This window comes from Leucopleurus acutus (genome assembly GCF_964270905.1).
Source record: "Leucopleurus acutus genome assembly, chromosome: 10".
Lineage (NCBI taxonomy): Eukaryota > Metazoa > Chordata > Mammalia > Artiodactyla > Delphinidae > Leucopleurus > Leucopleurus acutus.
Window position 1 is genome coordinate 62,041,104 of NC_139153.1, and position 27,867 is coordinate 62,068,970.

Below are 27,867 nucleotides of genomic sequence, written 5' to 3' on the forward strand. Positions count from 1 at the left end.
CATTCTTAATTCTTTCACTGGTTTGCCAGCATTTTGCCTTTCTCAATTCTACCTGTCCCAATTGATGCTTCCTCCTACCACCTTAATGTTAAAAATATAGAACACAATAGGTGTGTGTGTGTGTGTGTGTGTGTGTGTGTGCGCGTAAAAATATGAGGACCAGAATTTCAGTTTCCCCACCTTTTCCTATTTTACAATTTAGTTCAAAGACAGAGCATATAAAGAAGCATGAGTATTAGTGTCTCAAGAGGGGACTATTTTTAGTCTTCAAATTTACTTGAAGGTTTTACAACCAAGCTCAGCAAACACATTTTCAGATGGCATTTTTCCTGACAGTCCCTCGTTTTCAAAGCTTTTATGCATTCCTGGTGGCTCCTCACGTGAATTCCCATGCCTTTCCAGCCAGTGGACCCAATGAAAGATGCATTCATTGCAAGGAGACAAGGAAGTTGCTTTCATTTGTACCCACTGTTCTCAGAAATTGACTTACAAGTATTTATTTTGATTTTAATAAAATATTAGTGACAGTGGCAGTGGAATATGATATGCCAGATAAATTTAGGATATGGAAGAGAGATGAAAATTAAAAGAGGATAATTATCAGTTGATCTCGTTTCTCTGAGAAACCACTAATTCTTAAATTTTAGATAGCTCTTTGATTTTGAAAGTGGGATGCTCTACTCAATGTGAAAACCTCATCATGATGCACAACTGCTTCACATCCTCCGTGGATTCACTTTGCATTTAAGGGAAACAGTTCAAAATGTAACATACCTCATGGGGTCCTGCTACCTCCCTGCAGCTCCTGCCCTTCCTCCTCTTCCTCCCTCACTCCTTCACTGACCTTCCTTCTGTTCCTAGAACAAGCAAACTTGCTCCATCCACAGAGGAAAGTTTGGTTCCCAGTTCCTGGCAAGGATGGCTCCTTCACATTCCTTCAAGTGTCAGCTCACAGGTCATCCTTTCAGATGCCTTCTCTGAGCTCCAAATTGAAAGCAGCTCTTCCTCTGCTCCTGGCCCAAGTTTACATTATTGTTTTCATTACTTTATAGCATCCACTACTATCTGAAATTATCTCACTCAATCATATATTTAAAACCTGGCGCATAAACTCCATGAAAGCAGATTCCTTATCTAGCTTATCTGGGTCACTTCTGAATTCCCAGCACCTAAAGGAGTATCTGTCACATAATAGGGACTTGATAAATGTTTGTCATTGAATGAATACAGTGGAAAGAATTCTGGAGTGAGAGAACCTGAGTGTAAGTTGTGAGTCTGTTTCTTAGAGGCAAGCCGTGTTCTCTAAGTCAGCCTTATTTTCCTCAAACACTTGCTGAGATTAAATGACATAGTGTTGTCTCACACACTGTACATTGTAAATGTTCCTTATCACAATAATCCTATGAGGCTGTAGAATATGGATTATTGTCTCTGTAGTTGAGAGGAAGATTACAGATCACCAGTTTCATCTCCTTTTTTTTGAACACTAGAACACTATAAGAAAGATATGAAATTATAGTGGGTTGGGAGCAGTGTTAAATCTATAATCTGGATTGCCTGGTGGATGGATAGTTATTCTAGTATACATTCCTCATTAGCAGGTGAGCTCAGTTTAAATTCCTACATTCCTACATTTTGTTAAAAGTAATTTCCTTTTTCGTTATCCACGAAGAGCTCTTTATTTAGCATTAAAAAGTTAAAATTTTCCAAAACAGAATTTTCTATGTTGAAAGATGGCATATGTTCCTATATTCCTTAGAGGCCTTCATTCAAATGAACGAGCTTAGGTGGTAAACCAAACCTACTGAATCAGAATGTGCATTTTAATGAATTTCTAACAGATTTGTATGCATATTAACATTTGAAAATTGGGGATGCTAAGGTTGCCTGACTACTCTCTGAGTAGCCAATCTTTAGAAATTTTTGATTGTAGAGATTCTCTGACTTATGCTTTCCTATTTGGGGTTGCTAACTTACTTCTCTACTGGGGGAATAGGAGTTTTTTTTTTTTCTTTTCTTATCATTTCTGCATTGCCTTATACCAGAATTTCTAGAACTTTGGTGGACATTAGCCTATGGGAAGCTTTTTACTTTATTTTATTTTAAATGTTTGGCCCTTTCCTTGCCCTGCAATCTGAAGCTAATGGGTAGGGCTAAGGCATCCATATGTTTAACAAGCTCCCCAGGTGATTAAAGTAAATGGTAAAACTTGATATGCCTCCGTTTATATGCATCGTGCATAAGCACAATTAAATAGCCGTAAAATATATTTATGAAGTATATGAGTTATGTTTCAGTGGTGAGGTAACATGGTGGCAGTATTTATTTAATGCCCTTTTCATATGGTCTACATTAATGATATAGAATAGAATACAATCTAGAATATAATACAAGTAAACAATTCACTTTAGCCCAAGGATTATGAAGGAATTAGATACTATATAGAAATAATGAGGATATTTTTTGTAGAGGAGCAGAATAACTTAATTTTGAGGCTTTTGGGGAGGAAATTAGTCAGTATTTATTAGTACACATAGTTGCCATAAAATAGTACATCCTGGTGATGACTCATCAAAAATGCTTCTCACTGACATCTTTTGACCTTTATAGCTCTTTGTCCAGAGGGCCAGCCTAATTTAAAAACTGACAATGATGATTTTGGACTTACTGTTTTTCACTGAGATATAAATTATATACAACAGTTTATATAGTTTTTAAGCCTTCAGCCTAATGGCCTTAGACAAATTTATGCACACCAATATCATCACTGCAAATGTAGACTATTTCTAACACCCAATAAGTTTATTTGTGCCACGTTCCAGTTGACTTCTCCCATCAAGAGCAAATGTTTCCTGATTTCTAACACTGCAGATTAGTTTTCTATCTTGGGACTCTGTATACCTGAAATCATGCTTTGTGTATTCTTTTGTGTTTGGCTCCTTTCATTAAATGGAATGTATTTAAAGTTATTCATGTTGTTGGGTATAAAGAAAGTTTGTTATTTTTTTGTTGCTCTCTTCCATTATGTGAATATAACCACACAACTTGTTTATCCAATATTTTTCTGTGGATAGCATTTGAATTATTTTATTTTGGAGTTATTATGAATAAAACTACTATAAACACTGTTAAAGTTTTTTTGTTGGCACATGTTTTCATTTCTCTAGGTTATATACTTAGCAGAAGGATTACTAGTCATAGTTTAATTTTGTAAGAAACTGAACCTAACACTTCTCTGAAGGGGTTACATCATTTTTCACTCTGACCAAAAATGTATGAGTTCCAATTTCTCCACATAGCCTCATAAACATTTGATACTGTTTTAGCCATTTTAATTTTAAATAATTTTGGCCATTTTAGTGGGTGTGAAATGATCTTATTGTGGTTTTAGCATACACTTCTCTGATGACTAATGATGAGGACCATTTAATATGCTTATTGGCCATTTCTGTATTTCCTTAAGTAATAATTTAAAAAGTCTGTTGAAGACCTTTACTCATTTAAAAAATTGGATTGTTTTCTTTTTTATTTTTGATTTGTAGGAGTATTAAAAATATATAATCTTTATGAGAGTCATTTTTGTAAGTATTTTATTCTGAATATTGACTTGTTTTCTTAATGGTATCTTTTAATTTTGGTGAAATCTAATGTGTATCTATTTTTAAAGTGGATAGTGTTTTTTGTGTCCTAAGAAATTTTGCCTAATCCCAAGGTTGTGAAATAGTCTCATGTTTTCTTCTAGAAGCCTTATAGTTTTAGCTTTTATACTTAGATATATGCTTCGTCTAATTTTTGCATATGGAATGAGATGGGGTCAAGGTTAATTTTATTGTTTATCCCGCTGATCCAGCACCATTTACTGAATTTCCTTTCCTATTCAATTACCTTGACACTTTTATTGCAAGTCAACTGACCATGTAAGTGTGGGTCTATTTCTGAACTCTATTGTGTTCCATTTAATATATTTATCCCTACACCAATACACACTTTCTTGATTCCTGTAGCTAGATGACTGTAAGTCAAAATCAGATAGTATAAAGTCTCTCACTTAGTTCTTCTCAATCATGTTTGTTTTTTATGCAGATTGTTCTTCTTCATTGAAGATTGTTCTTCTAATTCAAAATCAGTTGCATTTTATAAGAATTTTAGAATGAGTTTGTCAGTTTCTTTTAGAAATCTGCTGGGATTTTGATTAGGATTGTGTTGAATCCTTAGATCAATTTGAGGATAAAGATGGAACCAATATTGAGTCTTTTAACCCATGAATATAGATTTCTCCACTTATTTGCTTTCTTTAATTTCTCTCAACAATGCATTATATATTTTAGTGTAGAGGTCTTTCACATTTTTCATTCACTTTATTTCTAAGTTTATGATGCTTTGGTACTATTGAATATATTATATCCCCCCACCATTTTGTTGCTATTATATAGAAACACTTAAAAAAAAAACTATTAACCTTGTGTCCTGTGACCTTGCTAAATTCACTTATTAGTTCTAATAGTGTTTTGGTAGATTTCAAATTTCTATGTAGATAATCATGTTGTCTGTAAATAATTACAGTTTTATTTCTTCCTTTATAGTCTTTATTTCTTATTTTGAATATGGCACTGGCTAGGACTTCCTGTACGTTTTTGAATAGAAGTGATGTGAGAATATATCCTTAACTTTTTACTGATTTGGGGGAAAAAGCATTCAGTCTTTTACCACTTAATGTGATCTAAGCTGTAGACTTTTCATAACATTTTATTTTGACCTCATACTAAAAGTTGAGAAGAGTTCCCTCTTCTTCTATTTTCATTTAATGTTATTTCATAAAAATGTTTGATTATTATTTTTTTCCTTAAATGTTTGTAGAAATTACTGGTGAAACTATCTGGCACTGGAATTTTCTTTGTGGGAAAATTTTTGGTTAAAAATTCTATTTCTTTAATAATTTCAGTTTAGACCAGTTTCAATAAATAGTGTATCTTAAGACTTTGTCCATTTCATCTGTCTACTTATTATCCTTTTAAGGTCTGTAGGCTCTGTAGTGGAATCTCCTGTTTCAATATTGACTTAGGTAATTTATGTTTTCTGTCTTATTTCTTGATTATTCTTGCTAGGATTTATAAGCATATTTATTTGTTCAAAGAATTAACTCTTTAATTTTATTGTTTTTCAATTTTCTAATTCATTGATTATAATTTTTGTTCTTTTTTTCTTCTTTTTACTCTTTAGTTTTAATTTGTTGTTCTTTCTCTATTTTCTTAAGGTGGAAGCCTAAATATTGATTTTTCATTTTTCTTCTTTTCTAGTATATGGTTTTAAAGCCAAAATTTCTCTCTTAGTAGTGCTTTAGCTGTATCATAAAATTTTGATTTTTTAAAACAATTATTGATCAGTTGAAATATTTAAAAATTTCCCCTCTGATATTTTTTTAAATCATAGATTATTTAGAAGTATATTGGTTAATTCCAAGGATTTTGGGATTTTCTTCCTTTTCTAATTAATACCATTTAGGTCAAAGAACATAATTTGCATGATTTCATTTCTTTGGAATTTGAATCTTGTTTTTTCTCCAGCATATGGTCTATTTTGATGACTTTCATATGCATTACAAAAGAATATATATTCTGCTGTTGTTAGGTGGAGCATTCTATGAATTGTCAACTAGGTGAAGTTGGATGATAAAGTTTTTCAAACCTCTGCACTGTTACTAAATTTTTTTTATCTACTTCAAAAATCATTGAAAAGTGGATGTTTAAAATCTCACATTATGATTTGAATTTGTCTATTTCTTTAGTTTTTTTCCCCATTTTTTCTTCAGGAATTCTGAAGCTTTATTATTAGATATCTACATATTTAGGATTTTTATATCTTTCTGATCCATTGCCTATTTTATTACCATGAAATTTCCATCTAAAATTCTTATTGTTGTTCCTCCATATGTCATGTGTCTTTTTTTCTATAGTTTGTTTTAAGAATTTACTCTTTTATTTTGACTTTCAACTGATTATGATATACCTAGGTATGACTTACTTTGTATTTTGCTTAGGGTGTGTTTGATCTGATTGTTGGTAGCTTTTGTCAATTTGGAAAATTCTTGGGCATTATATTTAAAAATATTTCTTCATTCACTTTCTCCTTTCCATCTGAGAAGTTAAATCAAGACCACTTGATACAGTCCCACGGATTTCAGATGCTCTGTTCCTTTTGTTTCTCACCTCTCTTCCCCTGACTTGGGTTTCATTTTGGATACTTTCTATTGACTTATCTTCAAGTTTACTGATCTTTCCCTCTGACGTATGCATGCTCACTGCATGATTTCTTTTTTGATATATATTTTCATTGCAAGCATTTCACTTGTATCTTTTTTAAAATAGTTTCCATCCCTCTTTTGAAATTTCACATATTTTTGCAATTGTTGTCCATCTTATTCATTAGATCCTTTAACATGTTCATCATACCCTTTTTATAAACCCTGCTTAATACTTCTGACATTTAGATAATCTCTGGATCTGCTTATATTGAGTGTTTTTCTCCTGATCAGACATAAAACTTTGTTTCTTCTCATATTTTGGGAGACCCTTGGGAGATTTCTCTCAGCTTGTCAGGTTTCCAGCTTTTTGTATTTGAGTTCTGTTTTTCTCTTTTGTCCTTTCTGCTTTTTGAGATATGTCTCTCCACTGTAGTGAAGGACTGGAGTACCTTGGAGGGACTTTTCTCAGTTCTGTGGCTTCTCCCCTAACCCTCAGCAAGACAAGGATTTGTATTTGAGGAATTCCCTGGGGACTTGAACAGGGAGAGGGAAGGAGAGGATCTCTCTAGACTGTTTCATACTGCTTTCAATATACTCTGTATTACTTGTCTATTCCGTGTACCCAGTTAAGGCTCCTGGGGAAGAATTGCTGGCTAGGGGCATCCTTGCTCTGAGGCTGGGACCCCTTGGGATTCTAATATGTTACTCCAGCTTTGACTGGTTGCTTCTGTACTGTAGCAAATTCTTCCTCCTCCTGAACAGGGTTCCCTTTCTAATAGGCACAAAAGCAGCCTTGAATCTTTTCTGTCCTATAAAGTATTAATAACTTTTGGAATTTAGCTCTTTTAGGTTTCTTTAAACCCTGTCTTTTCTGCTGGGTTTTAAAAGCCTATAGTTTTGTAGTTTATTTGACATGTTCTCATTGTTGAGAGTGACAGTCTTTGGCAATGTTCCACATTCTAACCAGGAGTGAAGTCCTTGGACTAACTTAGAAAACATATTAGTCTCACAACTGAGTGTTGGTGAATTAAATAAAATAGATCTTAATGTTTATAATACAGCCCATTAAAAAAATTAAATCCTATTATTCAGCTTTATCCTATAGATATTTTTTACCAGATACCCTTTGAGTGTTTCTTAAATGCAAATACACATTTAAAAGAAGGATATGTGCTACCACTGAGATAATAAAAAGAATGTGATAGCCCTCTGTAGGCTATGCTAAAAGGGGAATTCTAGTAAATATTATGAGCAAAACTTAAAGTTTTAGAAAAGTTTTTGCTTTTCCAAGATGATTATGAATTAGAAACTTATCACGTTCATCCTCAGCTCCCATTCATTGTTGTCTTGTATTATATATTTGAAATGTGGTTATTTTGGGCACATAAGTTAATTTTAAGGTTAGCAAAAATTAACTGTGCTTTGACTGGGTATTGCAATTTAAAAATTCAAACTTATGATTGTTAGGTATTTGTCTTATTTTTCTAATATATTTAACTTTCTTTTTATTTTCTCTTTCTTTTTAGGAATCCTAAAACCAAAACATTAGAACAAAAACAGAAACATGGCTCACCATATTACATTTCTTTGGATAATTTTGGTCCTGCTTCTTCAGAATTCTGTATTAGCTGAAGATGGGGAAATAAGATCAAGTAAGAAATATCAGCATTGTCTTTTTTGTTATCAACATATTAATTATGGAAATCAAATTAGAGGAGCTCTAGCAATGGCTTTAAGGATCTTATTCTTATTGTCTTTGATGCTGTGATTCCCTAAAATGAATGAATTGCTATGTTACACATTAACTAGGAGGAAAAGCTATCAGAAGTCATTTTGAGAAAATTCTATGGTAATAGTGCATTTTATTGACCCAGGCTTTGGAATAAACACTCTGGTATTAAGTCCATGTTCAGCCATTTATATAAGCTTCATAATATGGTGATAAAGAAAGTACCTCCTTCACAGGATGGCTATCAGGACCATCCTATGAGCTTATCTCATAAAGATAATAAGATAATGCATATAAATGACTTAGCATGGTGACATTCAGTAAGTGGTGACTGTTATTCTGATTGCCTGTAGGAAAGCTTGCATGAGAGAAGTAGGCCATCCTACTTTTAAAAAGACACTTTTAAAAAGATAGCCTACTTCTTTTTAAAAGTGTGCGTATATGCATATTTTAAAACTCATAAACATAAACCCCCTAACTATAAATGAATTATGGTTTCTCTAACAGTTAAATCAGATGATTTGACAATTTGATTCAACTTGGCTTAAAATTAAAAAAAAAAAATTTAATGTTTGCATAACCCTTTTATTGTTTAATCCACCCAAGCACCTTATGGGGTAGATACTCTTTGATTTTTGAGTGGGAAAAGAGATGCATAAAATGTATGGGCCTTTCATAGTGTCATACATCTGGTTGGAGCTGTAACTAGTATTTGAACACTTCTTTTCATCCTCAGTGCATTCCCTTCATATGACACTGGTGATTCACCTCTCTGAGGAGGAGGTTTCTTGGAGTGGTATTTTGTCTGCAATTTATAAATGGCAGTACTTGCTTTTGTGTCCATGCTCTTGGCTAACCTTGCAGTTATGAAATATATGCCCCATGGCTCTGGAAAGGGGTAGAAAGGGCCAAGAATAACCCTGTAAGAATTTCTAACCACTGAATCGAGTGACACACAAACACTCGCAGGTCCAGGCAATAACGAGCCTCATAGCATCGAGGAAGGGCAACCTCGAAGAGTCCTGCAAACACAACCTTCCTGTCCTTTTGTCTCTCTCACGAAACCCCAATAAAAGCATAACCCTGTCATCCCTGTTCAGCTTCCAAAAATAACAGGAAAACTTCATTCCCTTGGGTTAGAAAATATGCATTTGGGCAGAATCCCATTTTTGCCGTCCCTACCCTGGTGTCTGACAGTGGTCACCATGACAGAGGTTGTTGGAATAGTGTCCCTCACACCCCCTGCACTGAGACACCATCTGCCATATAGCATCTTAAGATGGTGCCATAATCACAGTTATATTTGTGAGACAAACCCATGTTTTGGCAATTTTTTTTCCTGGGGGGGTTATCTTCTTGACTGTGTTACATGTTCACCTGACAATGGTGTTTACTTCTGCTAGTTACTGTGATAGGTGAGTTGAGATAATGGTGAAACTGAGGCTTCTTCATAGGAGCTTTGTCATCATCCCAAATATGCAAGTGGACAAAGATAAGGAAAAGAATGGAAAGGAAGGAGAGGAAAGGAGGAAGTGAGGAAGGTGAAGAGAGGGAGAGATTGGTTGATTGATTGATTTACTCCAAGGAGTTGCAGAAATACTAATTGTCACCAAACATTTTTTTCTCCGATACTGATCCTTGCAATTATAATATCTTATTTGCAATATATACAGAAAATAAACCATCCTTATTATAACTTTTAATTGGGCATCCAAACACTACTTAAGGGAGACCATTAACCTGAGTAAAACCACAGGATGTAAAATTTGCTATCTCATTACCGTGACTCACCTCATCCTCTTCTAACTCATCATGTCCAAGGACATGGATGGGATCCTTGTCCCATGTAGTATTTTGGCTGCTTTGAGCGCAGAAGTTAGAGAAGAAGGCAGCAAGTACAGCTGTTCCTTCCTGTTGGCCACTTCAAACTGATAGAGATAGAGTAGGATAATTAAATAGTCAGTTTAGAAATCCCACTAGGGGATTAAAGACAGAAAGGGAATTTTAAGGGAGTTTGGGAGACCTTTGTAAGCTAATGACCACTCAAGAAAAGAATCCAGTAACCTAGCAACAATCTACCCTACCTTGAAGGAAGACCAGGTGCATCCAAGTGCCAGGCACACTCAAGCCACAAACCCTGATAGTTAAAATACTAGACAATAGATATGGGCTCTGAATCTTATTACATGAAGTCAGGGAGTTAATAGTCCTTGCAGAGTAGCGTTTCTGCATGTAACCAAGACAGAAATAGAGGTGAAAAGGGAAAGAAACCAGGTGAAAGGGGATATTATACCCAAACCTGAGATGAATTACCATATTTTAGTATATGTCCCCACCCTTTTGCTAATATACATATGATTTAAATAGTGCCATGGCAGTTAGACCTGGTTAGACCATATAGGGCCAAAGGAGGAACTAGTGATATGAGTCTTGACGTCTGCCCAAGGACGAGGAAGATGGTGGTCTTCTCCCCTCCCCACTTTTTCTTTGAATATAAAAATGTAGCCCTCTTTGTTCCTGGGGCTCTTTGTTCCTGGGGTTGCGCTCCCTTGCCTGCCTGCTTATCTCTCACAAGCGTCCTATGCCAATAAACTCACTCTTTGCCTTCCACTTTGCCTCACGCTGAATTTCTTCTGTGAGGAGACAGAAGAACCTGAGCTTCAGTAAGTCCTGACCCCAGGTGAGTGGTTTTAATCCAAAGACAGTGGTTTCGAGTCCCCTCCTAGTCAGGGATTACGGGTTCAAGTCCCAGTCTGAGGTGTGGGTGGGTTCAAGTCCTACCCGAGAAGGAGTGCAGTTTCAAAACCATTGGAATTACCCAAACAAACCAGTTTGTCTTTGGGGCTATGTCTGTCTCTCTCCTCTGGACCTTTGCACTTGCTGCTCCCTTTGTTTAGAATGTTGTCCTCTTGACCTGGTTAAACCTCTGCTTTCTGATCTCAGCCTTCCAACAAAACTGCCCCTGGCTTGACATAGTTAGGTTGCCACCCTCTCCTCAATGTTCTCATAATTCTTTGTACTTTCTCTAACCAGCCAGTTGTCCATCTTAACTAGGCTGGGAGCTTTTTGAGATATCTCAAGTATGTCTGAAGCCAGTACCTAGCATGATATCAAGAACAGAACAGGTATTCAATATATACATGCTGAAAGAATGAGATAGAGTTAGAAGCATGTTGTGTACTGTGGAAAAGAGAGTTAAGGAAATCTTTTTTTTATTGAAGTATAGTTGATTTACAATGTTGTGATAGTTTCTGCTGTACAGCAAAGTGATTCAGCTATAAATATGTATACATTCTTTTTAATATTCTTTTCCATTATAGTTTATCATAGGATATTGAATATAGTTCTCTGTGCCATACAGTAGGACCTTGTTGTTTATCCATTCTATACATAATAGTTTGTATTTACTTATCACAAACTCCCAGCCCATCCCTCCCCCACTCCCCTTTCCCCTTGGCAACCACAGGTCTGTTCTCTATGTCTGTGAGTCTGTTTCTGTTTCATAGATAAGCTCATTTGTACCATATTTTAGATTCCACATATAACTGATATCATATGGTATTTGTCTTTCTCCTTCTGACTTACTTCACTTAGTATGATAATCTCTAGATCCATCCATATTGCTGCAAATGGCATTATTTTATTCTTTTTAATGGCTGAGTAATATTCCATTGTATGTATGAACCACATCCTCTTTATCCATTCATCTTTTGATAGACATTTAGGTTTTTTCCATGTCTTGGCTATTGTGAATAGTGCTGCTATGAACATAGGGGTGCATGTATCTTTTTGAATTAAAGATATATGCCCAGTGGGATTGCTAGATCATATGGTAACTCTATTTTTAGTTTTCTGAAGAACCTCCTTACTGTTTTCCGTAGTGGCTGCAAAGAAGATTTTTTTTTCTTTTCACAAGTGCTTAGAACTTGTCTGGGTATAACTTACACCACAGATAGTCTTTTTTTTTTTTCCTGGTAGAACTTTAAGATGTGCTGATCTCATGTTTCCTGGTATCTTGAAACAAGAATCTTTACAGAGAAAGGAATAGCTTTATGCCCTTGAACATAGATTCACTTCACACGAGCTATTGTTTTGGCTACATTTGTGACTGAAGATGAGCATTCAGACCTTTAAACATTCATCTTGCATGTAGTGCAAGAGTGACTGCTTTCATAACCTTGGTTCATTTACATTTTCTCAACTATATCAAGAATGTGGGTCTTTGCTGGCTACTTTTGTCCTGAAGATAGCAGAAAGTTTGTTTATAATTTCTTACCCCCATTCATTGGTTTACATAAATTTTTATAAATATTTCAGGTTAGCATTGAACTAAACATATTTCACTGATAACTTAAAGCAATGATGTTAGTCTATAGCCGAAAATCATTCATTTATTAAAATTTTTTGTTTTCATTTATTCAGTGGAGAAATACAATAAAATGTTGCTTTATAGTAATACCTGCCCCTACAGAGCTATCTAGATATCATATTCATATACAGCATCCATTTCTTATTCCCTATTTTTATTTTTTTTTATTTGGCCACATGGCACAGCATGTGGGACCTTAGTTCCTGGACCAGGGATCAAACCCATGCCCCCTGCAGTGGAAGTGCAGAGTCTTAACCACTGGACCGCCAGGGAAGTCCCTATTCCCTATTTTTAAAGCTGAATCATTAATACTTAAATTAAGACAAGCTAATTAAAAAATATCAACAAAACTCATAGCCCTCATTTATAAAGAATTTTCATAGGCTAGTCAGTGTGTCATAGTTAATCTTCACAAAGCTCTTATGAACTGGTTACTATTATCTTTTTTAAAAAATTTAGCATTATTGAGGTATAATTGACGTATAAAATTATAAGATAGTTAAACTATACATTGTGGCGACTTTATGTATATACATGTGAAAGGATTCCCCCTGTCTGGTTAATTAAAAATCCATTCATTTAAAACCTCTAATTTTTGTTTTTTATGTAACACATATACTCTGATGGTTTTCTTTTTCACTTAGGTTGCCGTACTGCTCCAACAGATTTAGTTTTCATCTTGGATGGCTCTTACAGTGTTGGCCCAGAAAACTTTGAAATAGTGAAAAAGTGGCTTGTCAATATCACAAAAAACTTTGACATAGGACCGAAGTTTATTCAGGTTGGAGTGGTTCAGTATAGTGACTACCCTGTCCTGGAGATTCCCCTTGGGAGCCACGAATCAGGAGAGAATTTGATGGCAGCTATGGAGTCCATACACTACTTGGGAGGAAACACAAAGACTGGAAAGGCCATCCAGTTTGCCCTTGATTACCTTTTTGCCAAGTCTTCACGATTGCTGACAAAGATGGCAGTAGTCCTTACGGATGGTAAATCCCAAGATGAAGTCAAGGATGTGGCAGAAGCAGCAAGAGACAGTAAAATAACACTATTTGCCATCGGTGTTGGTTCAGAAACAGAAGACGCAGAACTTAGAGCTATTGCCAACAAGCCTTCATCTACTTACGTGTTTTATGTGGAAGACTATATTGCAATATCCAAAATAAGGGAGGTGATGAAGCAGAAACTTTGTGAAGGTAAGCCTTAATATAATGTGGAAACAGTAATAATGATGCTTTCTTACATTTTGGTATAACCTGTTCATTTGGGAACTGGGGAAGATGGTTATATTTAATGTCAAATTATTTAAGTTAGAAATGAGGTGAGCACACATTTTTGTGCTATATTTTTCTGGATAAATTTTGTTTTTAGAAACAATTGCTTTCTTATAAAATCTACAATTGGGAAATATAATATTTTGTGTTTTCTTTTCAATTACAACATGTTTATTGTGGAGATGGTAGAAAATAAAACACCTAAATAATTAAAATATATGTAAACCACACATGGTCATATCACTCCTGTTAACAAGTTTTTGTCTTTTTCATCCTAATCTTTTCTTTTTTTGATTTCAGTGTGTCTGAGAGTTTATTCATGTGCCTAAATAAGGATAATATTGTATATATAATTTCATACTCTATTTTCATATTATTTATACTCTTATTGTGTATATAATTTTAATACTCTTAATATGATAGTGGAAAATCTTTTAAGATAATCTATTTAATTTCTCCATTTTTGTACGTTTGGTTTATTTCTAAGTTTTTCTAATACAAATAACAGTGAATATTCCTCTACCTAATTCTGAATGGGAATCTGTCATCATTTCTTCAGAAAACAAAGATCAAATTACTAACATTTTTAAAACTTTGGAAGAATGTTAAAAATTCCACATGAGAAAAACTTAAACTCCCACCAGCAATGAGGGAACATTTGAAAATATAGTACTTACCAGTCAATTATGTTTATATCATTTCATAAAACTGACTTCATGTGTATGATAGGTCCCCATGGGAAAGTTCCAGTTTTTGGTAAACATTAATCCTATTAGTGTATAGACATGCGTGTGTTCACATTATTTTGGGGGAAGAATAATTTATTCATATCTTTTATTTTTAATATTATAGGCATTTAATATACTATATACCTAAAAATAATGTTCATGTAGATGGAAATACTTTTTTCCCAGTTTGCCTACAAAATAATGTACAAATAGGTTGGTTCACATTTGATAGAAAAATTTCTAAATGATTGTGGCTTAGAAAACAAATTAATTCCTTCATTTTCTTCATATTTGGGAGGTATGGTAGAGAAAAACATTTTAAAGCTTTTTGGATTATTTCTTTTAAAATGCATGGAAATATTAAACAACTACTTCAAAACAAAGAGAAAAAAAGCATAGAAGATTAAGCATTTTCTTTAATAAAACTTTAAAAAGGTACTAACAAGTAAGTACAAATGGTCATTACAGTTATTCTTTTTATGAATCTCTAACAGTAAGACTGTGTTGACTTTTGTTGTGTTGAACAGGTCAAAGGGATTTAGATTTTTAATATGTTGTTAGAAATTTTTGGCTTTCAAGCTAGGTATATTTTATTATTAAAATAGAATTTTCATGGTGAAATTTCACTTACCATTCACCTTTTTTCTTTTTTTTATAAATTTATTTATTTATTTATGGCTGCGTTGAGTCTTCGTTGCTGCACACGGGCTTTCTCAAATTGCGGTGAGCTACTCTTCATTAGGTTAGGGGCTACTCTTCGTTGCGGTGTGGTAGCTTCTCTTGTTGAGGAGCACAGGCTCTCGGCACGCGGACTTCAGTAGTTGTGGCTCATGGGCTCAGTAGTTGTGGCTTGCAGGCTCTAGAGCGCAGGCTCAGTAGTGTGGTGCATGCACTTAGTTGCTCCGTGGCATGTGGGATCTTCCAGGACCAGGGCTCAAACCTGTGTCCCCTGCATTGGCAGGTGGATTCTTAACCACTGAGCCACCAGGGAAGTCCCACTTACCATTCATCTTAATCCTAAAATTTAGATTTGATTAAATATGTCTGTTTAATATTTGCTTCAGAGAATTTTCCTATAGATCTGTATTTTGGTAAATGCATTCTCTCTAGATAAAAATTTTTAAAATACACATGAAAGAGTTGCTGTGTGAAAACGGGTAAAAATTCTTTCAGCTAAAATGTATGATCTGTAAAAAAAAAATCAAATTCGAAATCTTGCCAAATATTTCTTCAACTACACTCAGAAAAAGAATGTAAGTAATGTCTGTGTCTATTCAGTTCGCATGTTCACTGTACAATAGACATCTTTTAAAATGTACTTTTTGAAATTGTACTTGTGGGAGATATGGGCTTTTTTGCACTTTTTGTACTGTATTAGATTATGATTAATGCACTAAATTAATGTATTGCAGCTTCTTCAAATCATATAATTTGTGTTTGATTATTTAACAAATTCATTTTTGTTTTGGACAAATAGTTAACTTCTACTTTGAGGTGTTTAGCATATAGGATTACTATTTCCTAATATCATTCCCTTTTATACTGTACTGTGGTTGATCCATGATGTACAAAATATTATCCACCTCTTTGTTCCCACATAGATTATTTCATCTTCATGGACCTATTGTTTCCTCGGAGGTGTATTCTGCAATACACTGCTTATTTCAGGACCACCTAAAAGTGATGTGCAATGATTTCTTTCTTTATCTGAGAGTCTTTCTTCTAATTTGAGCTTAGTTTGTTCTTTCTTAGTTCTTTGACTTGTAAAGTTAGGCTGTTTATTTGAGATCTTTATTATTTTTTAATGTAGATTTTTATTGCTATGAATTTCCTTCTTACTGCTGCTTTTGCAGCATCCCATAAGTTTTGGTATGTTGTGTTTTAGTTTTTGTTTATCTCAAGATAATTTCTAATATCCCCTTTGACATAATGATTGTTCAAGAGCATATTGTTTAATTTCCACATATTTGTGAATTTTCCAGTTTTCTTCCTGACATTAATTTCTAGTTTCATTCCATTTTGGTTGGAACATATACCTCGTATGATTTCAATCTTCTTAAATTTGTTAAGACTTTTTTTTTGACCTAACATGTTATCTATGCTGGAGAAGTTTTGTTTGTACTTGAGAATAATATGTATTCTGCTGCTGTGGTGGTGGTGGGTCGCTGTTCTATATATGTCTGTTAGATCCATTTGGTCTATAGTGTTGTTCAAATTCTCTGTTTCCAGATCTGTTTGCAGACACATCTTCTGTCTGGATGTTCTATCCATTATTATAAGTGGAGCATTCAAGTCCCTTACTATTATTGTGTTGCTATCTATTTATCCCTTCAGTTTTGTCAATGTTTGCCTCATATATTTGGGTGCTGTAATGTTGAGTGCATATGTATTTATAATTGTTATGTTTTGCTGGCGAATTGACCATTTTTCATTGTATAATGTCCTTCTTTGTCTCTTTTGACAGTTTTTGACTAATATAAGTGTCACCACCTTTGTTCTCTTTTGGTTAGCATTTGTATGGAGTATCTTATTCCATCCTTTTGCTTTTATCCTGTGTGTGTCCTTAATTCTAAAGTAAATTTCTTGCAGATAGTATAGATCTTGTTTTTTTTTTTTTAAGTCCACTTAGCTACTCTATACCTTTTATTGGGGATTTTAATCAATTCACATCTGAAGTAATTACTGATAAGGAAGTATTTAATACTGTCATTTATTGTTTTCTGACTCAGCTTTTTTTTATCGCTCTTTTCTCTCTTGCTGTCTTCTGTGTTTCATTGATTTTTTTGTAGTGACATGCTTTGTTTCCTTTTAAATATACTTTTGCATATCTTCTATAGGTATTTTCTTTGTGGTTACCATGGGGGTTACATAAAACATCATATAGTTATATCAATCTATTTTAAGTTGATAACTTCAAATGCTCTGTATTTTTGCTTATTCCTGCCCTCTTTACACTTTTTTATTGATGCCACAAATTACATCCTCTTATATTGTGTATTCATTAATACAATTTCACATGGTTTATACTTTAGTCTTTTAACTTCTGTATCAGAATTAAAAATGATTTAAATACCACTGTTACAGTATTACAGTATTCTGAGTTTGTCTATATATTTACTTTTATCAGCAAGTTTTATACTTTCCAGTGCTTCTGTGTTGCTGTTTAATAGTCTTTCCTTTCAATTTGAAGGACTTCCTTAGTATGTCTTATTAGGCAGGTCTAGTGGTAATAAACTTCCTCAGCTTTTTTTAATCTGGGAAAGTATTTATTTCTCTTTCTATTTTGAAGGACAGTTTTGCCAGATATAGTATTTTTGGTTGGCAGTTTTTTTCTTTGAGCACTTTGAATATATTATCCCTTTCGCCTGTGACCTGTGAGATTTCTACTCAGAAATCTGGTGATTGTGTCATGGGGTGCCCTGTACATAATGAGTTGCTTTTGTCTTGCTGCTTTCAAAGTTCTCTCTTTGTCTTTGGTTTTCGACAATTTGATTGTAATGTGTCTTGATGTGGATATCTTTGAGTTCTTTAATCTGGATGTCCATTTCCTTTCCTAGATTTGAAAAGTTTTTGGCTATTATTTCTTTAAACAAGCTTGCTTCTTTCTTTCTTCTTCTTCTGCAGCTCCCATTATCTATATATTGGTCTACTTGATGGTGGGCATAAGACATGTAGGCTTTCTTCAGTCTTTGTCATTCTTTAAAATTTTGCCTGGATAATTTCAAAGGACCTGTCTTCAAGTCTGCTGATCCTTTCTTCTACTTGATCAAGGCTGATTTTGAACCCCTCTAGTCAATTTTCCAGTTCAATTATTATTTTCTGCTCCAAAAATTTCTGTTTGGTTCTCCTTTACATTTTCTGTCTTTCTCACTTTGTTGATGCATCATTTTCTTGAGCTCATAGAACATCCTATGATGTCTATTTTGAATTCTTTGTCAGATAATACACCTCCCTTTCTTTAGGGTCAGTATCTGGAGAGTTATTTTGTTCCTTTGATTGGGTCATGTATCTCATAGTTTGTTTCAAGATTCACACATATGAAAAAACTAATACCTCTCCCAGTCTTTACCAACTGGCTTTGCACAGGGGAAATCCCTCAGCAATCACTCTGGCTAGAGATTCTGAAACCTTTTTTGGAGGGATGTGATTTCTCTGGAATTGTGTGAGCAATTCATTAATTAGAGAGACTGGTTTCTTTTTCAGGAGCTCATAATCTTTCACTCCCTTTGGTATCTGTCCCTTTGGTGTCTGTCTGTAATACTTCAAGTTCTCTAGTTCTCTAACCACAAGTTTCCCACTCCTTTGTTCTCAGTGGTCATCAGGTGTCCAGGTATGCTGGTTCCCTGTCAGCACCCTTAGTCAGGCAAGACCAGTATCATTCCTTCAGGCAGCACTTTGAAAATCTAGAATGCTGGATACATGCTCCACTCTTTTCTCTTTCTGAGGGAGAAGTCTCAGGTTGTGTGTCTTCTCCTGATCATGCTGAGCCATGCCAGCCACAACAAGCCACCCTCCCACTTTTATTTGTTCTGAGCAGTCCACAGGTATCCAAATGATTCTGGTTCCTTCAGTGCTGCAAATGAGGCAAGACAAGCTGAAAGCTGGAGCATTGGATGCATGCTCCACTTTTCTTTTTCCCTCCTGAGGGAGTCATTATAAGCTAGAGCATCTCTCCTGGCACTTATTTGTGTCAGCTTGGAGAGGGACTGATGTGGTAAGGTAAAATTATTCTTAATTACCTGTTTCATTGAAGCTGTTCTTGGCTTTGTGTTCACCTGGGGAACTTCAGCTTCTTAACCGGAATCTCACAAATGTATTTTGGTCCAATCTGTGTTTCAGTGGGAGAATATGGGTTGGGACTTTCTATTCTGCCATCTTGCTGACTTCACTCTTCTGTTCTTTTTATGAGTCAACCAGGCATGGGCTTGGTGCAACAGAATGAGGAGGGAAAAGAAAGTAATTTCCCCTTGTTCTCTGGAAGATACCTTCCTTAGGTGTCTTCAAGGGCTTCCAACAGCTTGTGGCTTGAATGATGGGGTTTCAAGGCCCATATTTTGATTCAGGTGAGCTGAACTTGCCTGTGCACAGGTGTGGGTAGTTAAAAGAGCAGGTCCTGGAAAACTGCCTGTGTATTCTTACTGTTCCACTTTCCACTATCTTGACTTTTGGATGAAGCAGGAAACTTATCTATTTCTTAAAAGAGTGTATGGTGTTCACTCAAGAGGGACCAGAGGTCAGAATTAGCAATTAGCTGTGCAAATGTAGCCATATCTTGAGAGACAGAGAGAAAGATAAAGAGAGATAGAGATAAAGATAGAGAGATAGAGAGAGAGAGAGAGAAAGAGAGAGAGAGAGAGAGAGAGAGAGAGTGAGAGAGTGAGAGAGGGATACCACTTGCCCAAGTGGAACTTTGGTGTCTTTCATTCCAAAAACTTAGTGACTTTTTTCCCTCCAGTGCTTTCCACCATGATGCACTTTAACTTGGAATGATGTTCACGACTTCTGAATTTCTTTTTCTCTCACCGAAAATTATTCATATTTTCTATGACTCTTTGCTTGGTGATTGCTGGATAATTTGATTATCTAATTTAAGTCTTATAATACTTTATAATACTTTGTAATAATGGCCTGGTATATTACTCTACCCTACTCAGTTTAACTTCCATTTCAGTAGAAGACATAAAAGGTAAAGGTACACATATCAGGTGCCATGGCCAGGACAACTGAGTTGTTTTTGGAGGTAGTGAGTATTTTAGCTTACATGATTTCATAACATGTATGTGATTAACTTGTCTGCCCTCACATGAAACTCATATCCTTCCCTTCTGCCTCTCCACTATTGGTACACATATGCTTGAATTCACAACCACAGAGATGGGGCATGGAAAAATGAGAGGTGGGAGGTGGGGTGAAGTTTGGCAGATGGGATATGATGGAGTATAATATTTCATTAAACCTCATAGAATATTCAGGGGAATAACTTTATATTCTATCTGTAGATTAAAAGAATTTAAATCTAATCTGAATTGGTGACAATCTACATTGTCAAGGGCTTGTAGTATATCCAAAAATATGAATTTTCCATTCATTTAATTAGAGAGGCTAGAGCAATGTTTCAAATAAAGGAATATGATATGTTTATATTTTATGTGCAAAGCGATGTTTGGGTATTAAATTGGAAAATGTAGGATGACTATCGCATGATTCAGAAAATATACAAATTATAGCATACAGACTTTTCTCTCAGTGTTTATGATTGGATCTAAATGCAGCTGTATAAGTTAATTATTTCTAGGAAAGGAATAAACAAGAAAACATTCACAATAATTTTCTTAGGAATATTTAAAGCTTGTATAAAATGCTCATTCTCCCATCCTTTCTCTCTCTCTAAAATATGATGTATGATAGCTATCACCTAATTACCTATTTTATGCTCATAACAGCTTCAACCTTTTTAAGTGACAGTTGGCATGCCAGTAGAAGTGAAAATTGGTACAACCACTTTGGGAAAGTCTTTGACATTATCTATTAGGACAAATGTACTGCTATCTTATGAAACAGTAATTCTATCCTAGATATTTAACTACGAGAAATAAGTTCATATGTTCACCAAAAGACTATTCAAGAATGTTCATAGCAGTTTTATTTAAAATAATCCCAAACTGGAAACAACTCAAATGATTGCCCACAGAAAAATGGATATAAGTACATCATAGTATAATTCATATAGTAGAATACTACACAGCAATACCATCAACAAAAACCACATCACTCTTATGTGCAAAACCAGGGATAAATCCACAGGCATTATGTTGAGCAAGAGAAGTCAAATTTTAAAAAAAGATACTGCATTGTTCATTTATATTAAGTTCAAGAACAGACAAAACTAAATTAATCAATGGGGACAGAAATCATAACAGTGGTGGCTTCTGGTGGTGGTGGTTATCCTCTGGGAAGGATCATGAGGTTGCTTTCAAGGTGTTAGACAGATTCTGTGTCTTGTCTGAGGCTAGCTATGTGAGTGTAGGCATGTGTGGCAATTGAACTATTGTATACTTGAGATTAAGTCATTTTACTGAATGTAGGTTGTATCTTAATAAAAAAGTTAAAAAAAATCAGTAAGCACAATGTCTATTAAAGTAAAGCACTTGAATGTTTTTTCTTTAAACCTGAGTCTGTATGAATATGGTGGTCCAGCCCAATCTCTGGAGTCAGAACGAGATCCAGGTTTGGTTCCTGACTTTGTCAACATCACTTTCTTGAAGTGAAATCTTAGGCTAAGTGGCTGCCTCCAACCTTGGTGATAGAGAGCTTATTTTATCTCATTTTATTTTTTTGCAGTTTAAATAATAGTAACATTTATTATCTCATACAGTTCCTGTGGATCAGGGACATGGGTGAAGCTGGGCTGAATAGTCCTGATTCAGGTTCTCCCAAGGAATTGCAGTCAAGATGTCAGTTGAGGCGGCAGACCACTGAAGGCATGACTGGGGCTAGAGGGTCTGCTTCCAAGGTGACTCACTCACAAGATTGGTGAGTCAGTGCTGGCTATTGGCAGGAGGTTTCAGTTCCTGGTCACATGGACGTCTCCAAGTTGCTGCTGGAGCATCCTTGCAACATGGCAGCTGGTTTCCCCTGAAGTGAGTGGTCCAAGAGAGCAAGGGGGGCCTGCAGTGTCTTTCATCGTCTAGAATTGCAAGCCACACCCCTTCATTTCTACAATATCCTACTGGTTATGAAGGCTAGCCCTGTCAGTGAGAGAGACCACATCTAATGAACGTTAATATCAGTATGCTAGATATTAGAGCAGCAGAGGAACATGTTAAGATGCATCGATGTTTGTTTAAAAAAATAGAGTTTGTATGTTAAAATGATGCATAAATGTAATATCTGACAAAAGTTCTTCCAATTCAAATTAAAAATGGAAAAGAAAAGGAGTAAAGAATGAGTTACAGGAATTGGACACAGACTATTGTCTGGATACGTGTAAAGGCAAGACACACTACCTTTCTTCATCTATAGTATTTGGTCAGAGGAAAAAATAACTTAGAAACATTTCAGACTTCCCTGGTGGCACAGTGGTTAAGAATCCACCTGCCAGTGCATGGGACATGGGTTCGAGCCCTAGTCTGTGAAGATCCCACATGCCACAGAGCAACTAAGCCCGTGTGCCACAACTACTGAGCCCATGTGCTGCAATTACCGAAGCCTGTGTGCCTAGAGCCCGTGCTCCACAATAAGTGAAGGCACTGCAATGAGAAGCCCACAGACCACAATGAAGAGTAGCCCTCGCTCACCGCAACTAGAGAAAGCCCACGCGCAGCAACGAAGACCAAATGCAGCCAAAAAAAAAAAAAAAGCATTTCATTACATAATCAATGGCTTTACAATGAAAAATGGTAAAACCAGATGAGTTGTTCTGTAATTTTGTAAGCCTTTAAAATTGTATTCTCCTTAGCTATTTTTTAAGGCAAGGATGGGTTTCCATTTCTTATATTTTTTTCTTAGTGTTGAAAAATAATATCTTCTATGTTGGTGAGGCTACTTACTGGTGAAAAAAATTTTGACTTTTCTGGTTTGTGCATAAGTTGTACTTAAGGCTAATTGGAGTTTATTGATCCCATTGACTCACCACTGAAAGGAGTGTTATAAAAATCTACACTTACTATGTCCTACTGTTAGCCATGCGTTTGGCAGACATCTTCCTCTGATGAAGGATTCTAAATCAACCTATATTTCAGGACAGTGGGATTACTTGCTGGTAAAATAGAATGAGATCATTCAGTCATGTGATGAGAAAAGAAACTTTGTGAACTTGGGCTTTAGTAAGAGAATTTCTACTTGGATAATTTATTTCAGATTTGCTATTGTTACTTTAGTGTATTTCCAATATGATGGGATGGAGTCTAAGTTATCACAATCTTGGTGAATGTGCCTCCTTTTTTATAAATTTGTACATGATGTTAAAGTCCATGGTGATATAATAAACCTTCAGGAAGGCAAATGTTTTAAATTGCCACTACATGCCATTGAGGATTGTCTATCTTTGGCACCTATACTCATGTTTGCCTTACCATTAAAACCAAGTTCAATCCAGGAAAGTTTAAAGAAGCTGGCTTTCACAGACCTAAACTGTACCAGGGGCACCGTTTTATTGGATTATCGGGTCTGGATCACTAAAATTACTTTTGGTCTCTGACCACAAATCTCCTTATAAAATTCCCAGTTGTCAGTTAAAATATGTGACTTCTGCAGAGGGTGGACTTACAAACAGTCTTGCAATTGGATTAAGTAGGCACTTATAAACTAGGCTAGGTGTGATCTGGAATAATGTGTTCATTATTAATTAATGTGATAGTCCCCCTATCATATTAACTTATAAGTAGAAAGCTGTAGCTAGACACATGTGATTTCCCTGGTTAGACTCAAGAGATACACAGTTTTTGTGTTCTTGTCCATGGCAGGATTTTAAATAAAACACATTTTTATGATCCTAATAAGACTGAATTACTTATACTACTAAGCCCTGGGATTTAACAGAAAAGCAATTATTACTGGACCCCAGTGTTTAAAGTAAGTGGACTAATGTGTGCTCCACCCCAGAAAGTGTTCCTTTTCTGAATACTCTCTGAACATATTAGAGTCAAATAAAATTATAACTGTATAGTCTGTGTAGGAAACCATTTATGAACTTAAGGCTTTGAGGTTTTTCTTTTGGTTCTTGCTCCTGAATGCACTCCTTTAAACTAACTTGCTTTATCTAGATTGTTCTACTTACCTGTTGTATGTGTTATAGCAAGTCCCAACTGACTCTCTCTTAGCATTTGATTTTCCTGGTACTTAAAATGACAGCTTCCAAGTTCCAGTTTTTAATTCCAGTATCCATTCCCCTCTCTGTATGTGTTTGTATAGTTATACATAGATTTCTTTTTTCCTGCACAATAGGGAAGTTAATTATTGACCTCTGTTTCCCTAGAAGTTTGTGGAAGAATTGTTGGTTGGCAATCAAAGTAGCTTTTTATATATGGAAACTTTCTTTTATCTGTTTCCTATAGCTAGGTATATGCAAACATACAAACTGTATTTGAGCATTTTAACTACATTTTACTTTTCAGTTTCCATGTGTAAGGGTATTTTATTATTCTTGTAGGTGAGCAAATTTGGAAGAAAAATTATTTCTTCAAAAAACTATGGGTGTACCAGGGGCTGAGAGGAGAGAGGAATGGGGAGTTATGGTCTAATGGGTACAAAGTTTCTGTTTCTGAATAATAAAACTTTTCTGGAAATAGTGGTGATGGTTATACAACATTTGAATGTAGTTAATGGCAATGAATTGTACACTTAAAAATAGTCAAAATGGTAAATTTTATGTTATGTATATTTTACAATTTAAAAAAAATTGAAAGCCAAAAAAAAAAAGGAAAATATAATTATCTAAATACATTTATCCTAATGAGATGTACTAAGTGGTAATGAAAATGTGGCTGTAACGTGATTGTTAATTTACATTCCTGATTTCACAAACTATGCCACACTGTTTCCTATACAATTCTGGGGATTAGAATACAGTGCAAAAATTTGATTAAAGAAAAAGGATGAACATAATACTTGCTTTATCCCCCCCACGTGCATGCTATTTTGAAGTTACAAAGCATTTTTACATACTTCATCACATTTGATCCCAAAAAAATCCCTGTGAAGGAGATCATTTTTCTCATGTCACAGATGAGAAGCCAGAGGTTCATGAGAGGTTAAGAGAGAGGCTGAGGTCTAAACCTCAGATTCTGGTCTTCAGTTGGAGCTCTTTGTTTACCATCTTATAACTTCTCTTTTGTAAAGCAAATCAGAGGAGCAATTCAAATCTGAATATTTATATGATGTCATGTTTAACACATTTTCTTTTCAGTTGAACTTCTTTCTTTTGCAGTTTTAAATCAAGTGCATTTGAAGTGAGGCCTCCTATTGTTCTATATTACCCTGCCCCCTGCTAGAAACAAACCCTGCATCATAATGGCAGGAAAAATTTAATTTAGTTTATTGATTTATGATTTCAACTCAGTCATACAGTATTATTGGGACACTTATTTTCTGCTTCTTATGTTTTCATGTGGAGGGACTTCAGCCAGACTGACTATTTTTTAATAAGTCATCTTGATTTTATATTAAAAAGTTTTAAAATTATAACAAATCTCAGTTTTAAGTAGAGATGAAAAGGTTTGCTAAATAAAACACTAGTCCAGTAATGTAGTAAAGGAATAATATTTGTCAGAATAGGGATTATTTCAAAATGCAAAGATGGTTTAATAGTGAAGTCTGATTTGTCACTCTTCTGCTCAAAATTCACCTGAATTGGCTTTTTTCTTGACTCAGGCAATTTCTTTTTGGTTCTCATTCTTCAAAATTAAAACCGATGCTGCAATGAGTATATAGATTGACTTTTCTGATCTCTCCCCACCTTCTTTCACTCTTTACCACTGATGAGAAGAGGCATTTTCGGATAAGGGAGTTTGATAAAAGAAGCTGGTCCTAGCTGGCGAAGTGCCTTAGATGTTCTTCCCTTTGGATCAGCAGGTCTGTGGAGCTGGTGTTCCCTTTCCGCTTTAGATCATATGTGAACTTAACAGGCAGTCCTGCTCCTGAGGTGGGTGGGGATTGAATCAGCCCTGCTGGGCTGCCAGGCGGGGGTGGTTAATTACAGTGTACAGTCTCATCAGACTCACTGGATCACGCCTCTAACCAGCATCTTCTGTTTGCCTGGTTCCTGTATCTTCCTATCAGTTAGCTCTAAGCTTCCCAGAGGAAGAAGAATGTGATTGAATAGGTCCCTTCAAAATTCAACATCCTCAGACCTGAAGATGAAAATACCCCTCCTTTCCCAGGAACACATCTACTTTTATTTATATCAAACCTTTATTTTATTTCCAATATTAATGTTTCAAATGTCCATCAATAAGTATACAGATAAATTGTGATATATCCATACAATGGACTTCTAATCAGCAGCAAAAAAGAATGAACTACTGAAACACACAACCAGAGTGGATCTAAAATAATCATGCTGAATGAAAGAAGCCAGACAAGAAGGAGTACATACAATATGCATCCATTTTTTATAGAACTATACGAAATTCAAACTTATTTGTAGTGACAGAAAGCATATCAGTGGTGCCTGAGAATGGGGATGGGAGTGGGGTAGTGAATGGTGACAGACAGAGATTGCAATGAACATGAGGAAACTTTTGGGGGTGATGCATATGTTCGTTATCTTGTCGGTGGTGATGGTTTTACAGGTGTATACATATGTCAAAACTAATCAGATGGTAAACTTTATGTTTAGTTTACTGAGTATCAATTTACCTCAGTAAAGCTACTTAAAAAACAAACAAACAAACAAACAAAAACTCAGCATCCTCAGACCTGAAGAGGAAAAATGCCCCTCCTTTCCCAGGAATACAGCTAATTTTATTTATATCAAACCTTTATTTAATTTCTAATAGTCTATGGTACAAGTTATGACAGTATTATTGGGCTAACAAAATTCATCTCTTTACTTTTTACTGTTTTATAAATATGATACTTTTCCCTTTTCTTAATGTTTTGTAAGAGAGTGATTATCTTAAAGTACCTTTAGTGGAGTTTGTTCTTTTATTCTCTTAGCTGCTCTATAAAATATAAGCAGTCAGGCTCAATGTGTATGTTATACGATGGCCTTGGAAGAATCTGAAAATATTGCAACATTCCTACAGTATGACAGTTTGATAGCATTGCAACCAAACAGAATTTTCCACATAATTTGAGACACTGGTTTCCCAGAGAATTGAAAAGCGTATCACATTTTTATAATTTATATAAATGACTGTATAACTAATAAGAACCTGCTGTATAAAAATATAAAATTAAATTTAAAAAAATGACTGTATAATGCAAACCTTAATGATTCTTCTTAAGGAAAAAGTCTTTATTCATTTATAAATGTGATTAATATAATATATAATCTGATTAATCATAGATGAGATAATAAGCCCATTTGAAGATTTTCCATGAACAGAAAAGATGTACAGTTAAGTTTTTTCCAGAGTGAGAGAACCAAGATATTTGAACTGTAGGATTATAAACTGCTAGAACTGGAAAGAACATTGGGAACAACACACATTTCTTACCCCTCAAATGCTGGGAATGCAAGAAAGCAATCAGAATTCATCTCCTAGATCCAAGAAATTTGAGAGCATTATTCAAGGGTGCGTGACTACCAGCAAATCTTGGATGAGAATCATGAATCCTGCTCCAGCCCTCTCCTACTGGCCAGGTGTTAAGTTGCCTCATATTCAAAATAGTGAAGTGTAAATTTCAGCATAGTGTTGCCCTTAAAACAATCCATGAACAAATGTGCCTTTTACATTTCTGTTTTTTTTTCATCCCCTTTTAGGGAGAAAGAAGGCAATTGAGACTTCATTCTCAAATACCAAATACACTCCCACGTGTTTTCTCAGAAATGCATTTACATACATATGTGTGCATATAGAAAT

General features: G+C 35.1%; 1 protein-coding gene across 2 annotated transcripts in view; it reads left to right on the forward strand.

Moving 5' to 3' along the window:
• Positions 1–7,805: 7,805 nt before the first annotated feature.
• COL21A1 (collagen type XXI alpha 1 chain) overlaps positions 7,806–27,867 on the forward strand; it is a gene marked incomplete at both ends in the record, with an annotated part of 125,616 nt that continues 105,554 nt past the window's right edge. For both annotated transcript variants that reach the window (XM_082848837.1, XM_082848836.1), the window contains 2 exons: positions 7,806–7,893; positions 12,984–13,535. In XM_082848837.1, the coding sequence (XP_082704963.1) occupies positions 7,806–7,893; positions 12,984–13,535 (640 nt within the window). The remainder of the gene's footprint in view (positions 7,894–12,983; positions 13,536–27,867) is intronic.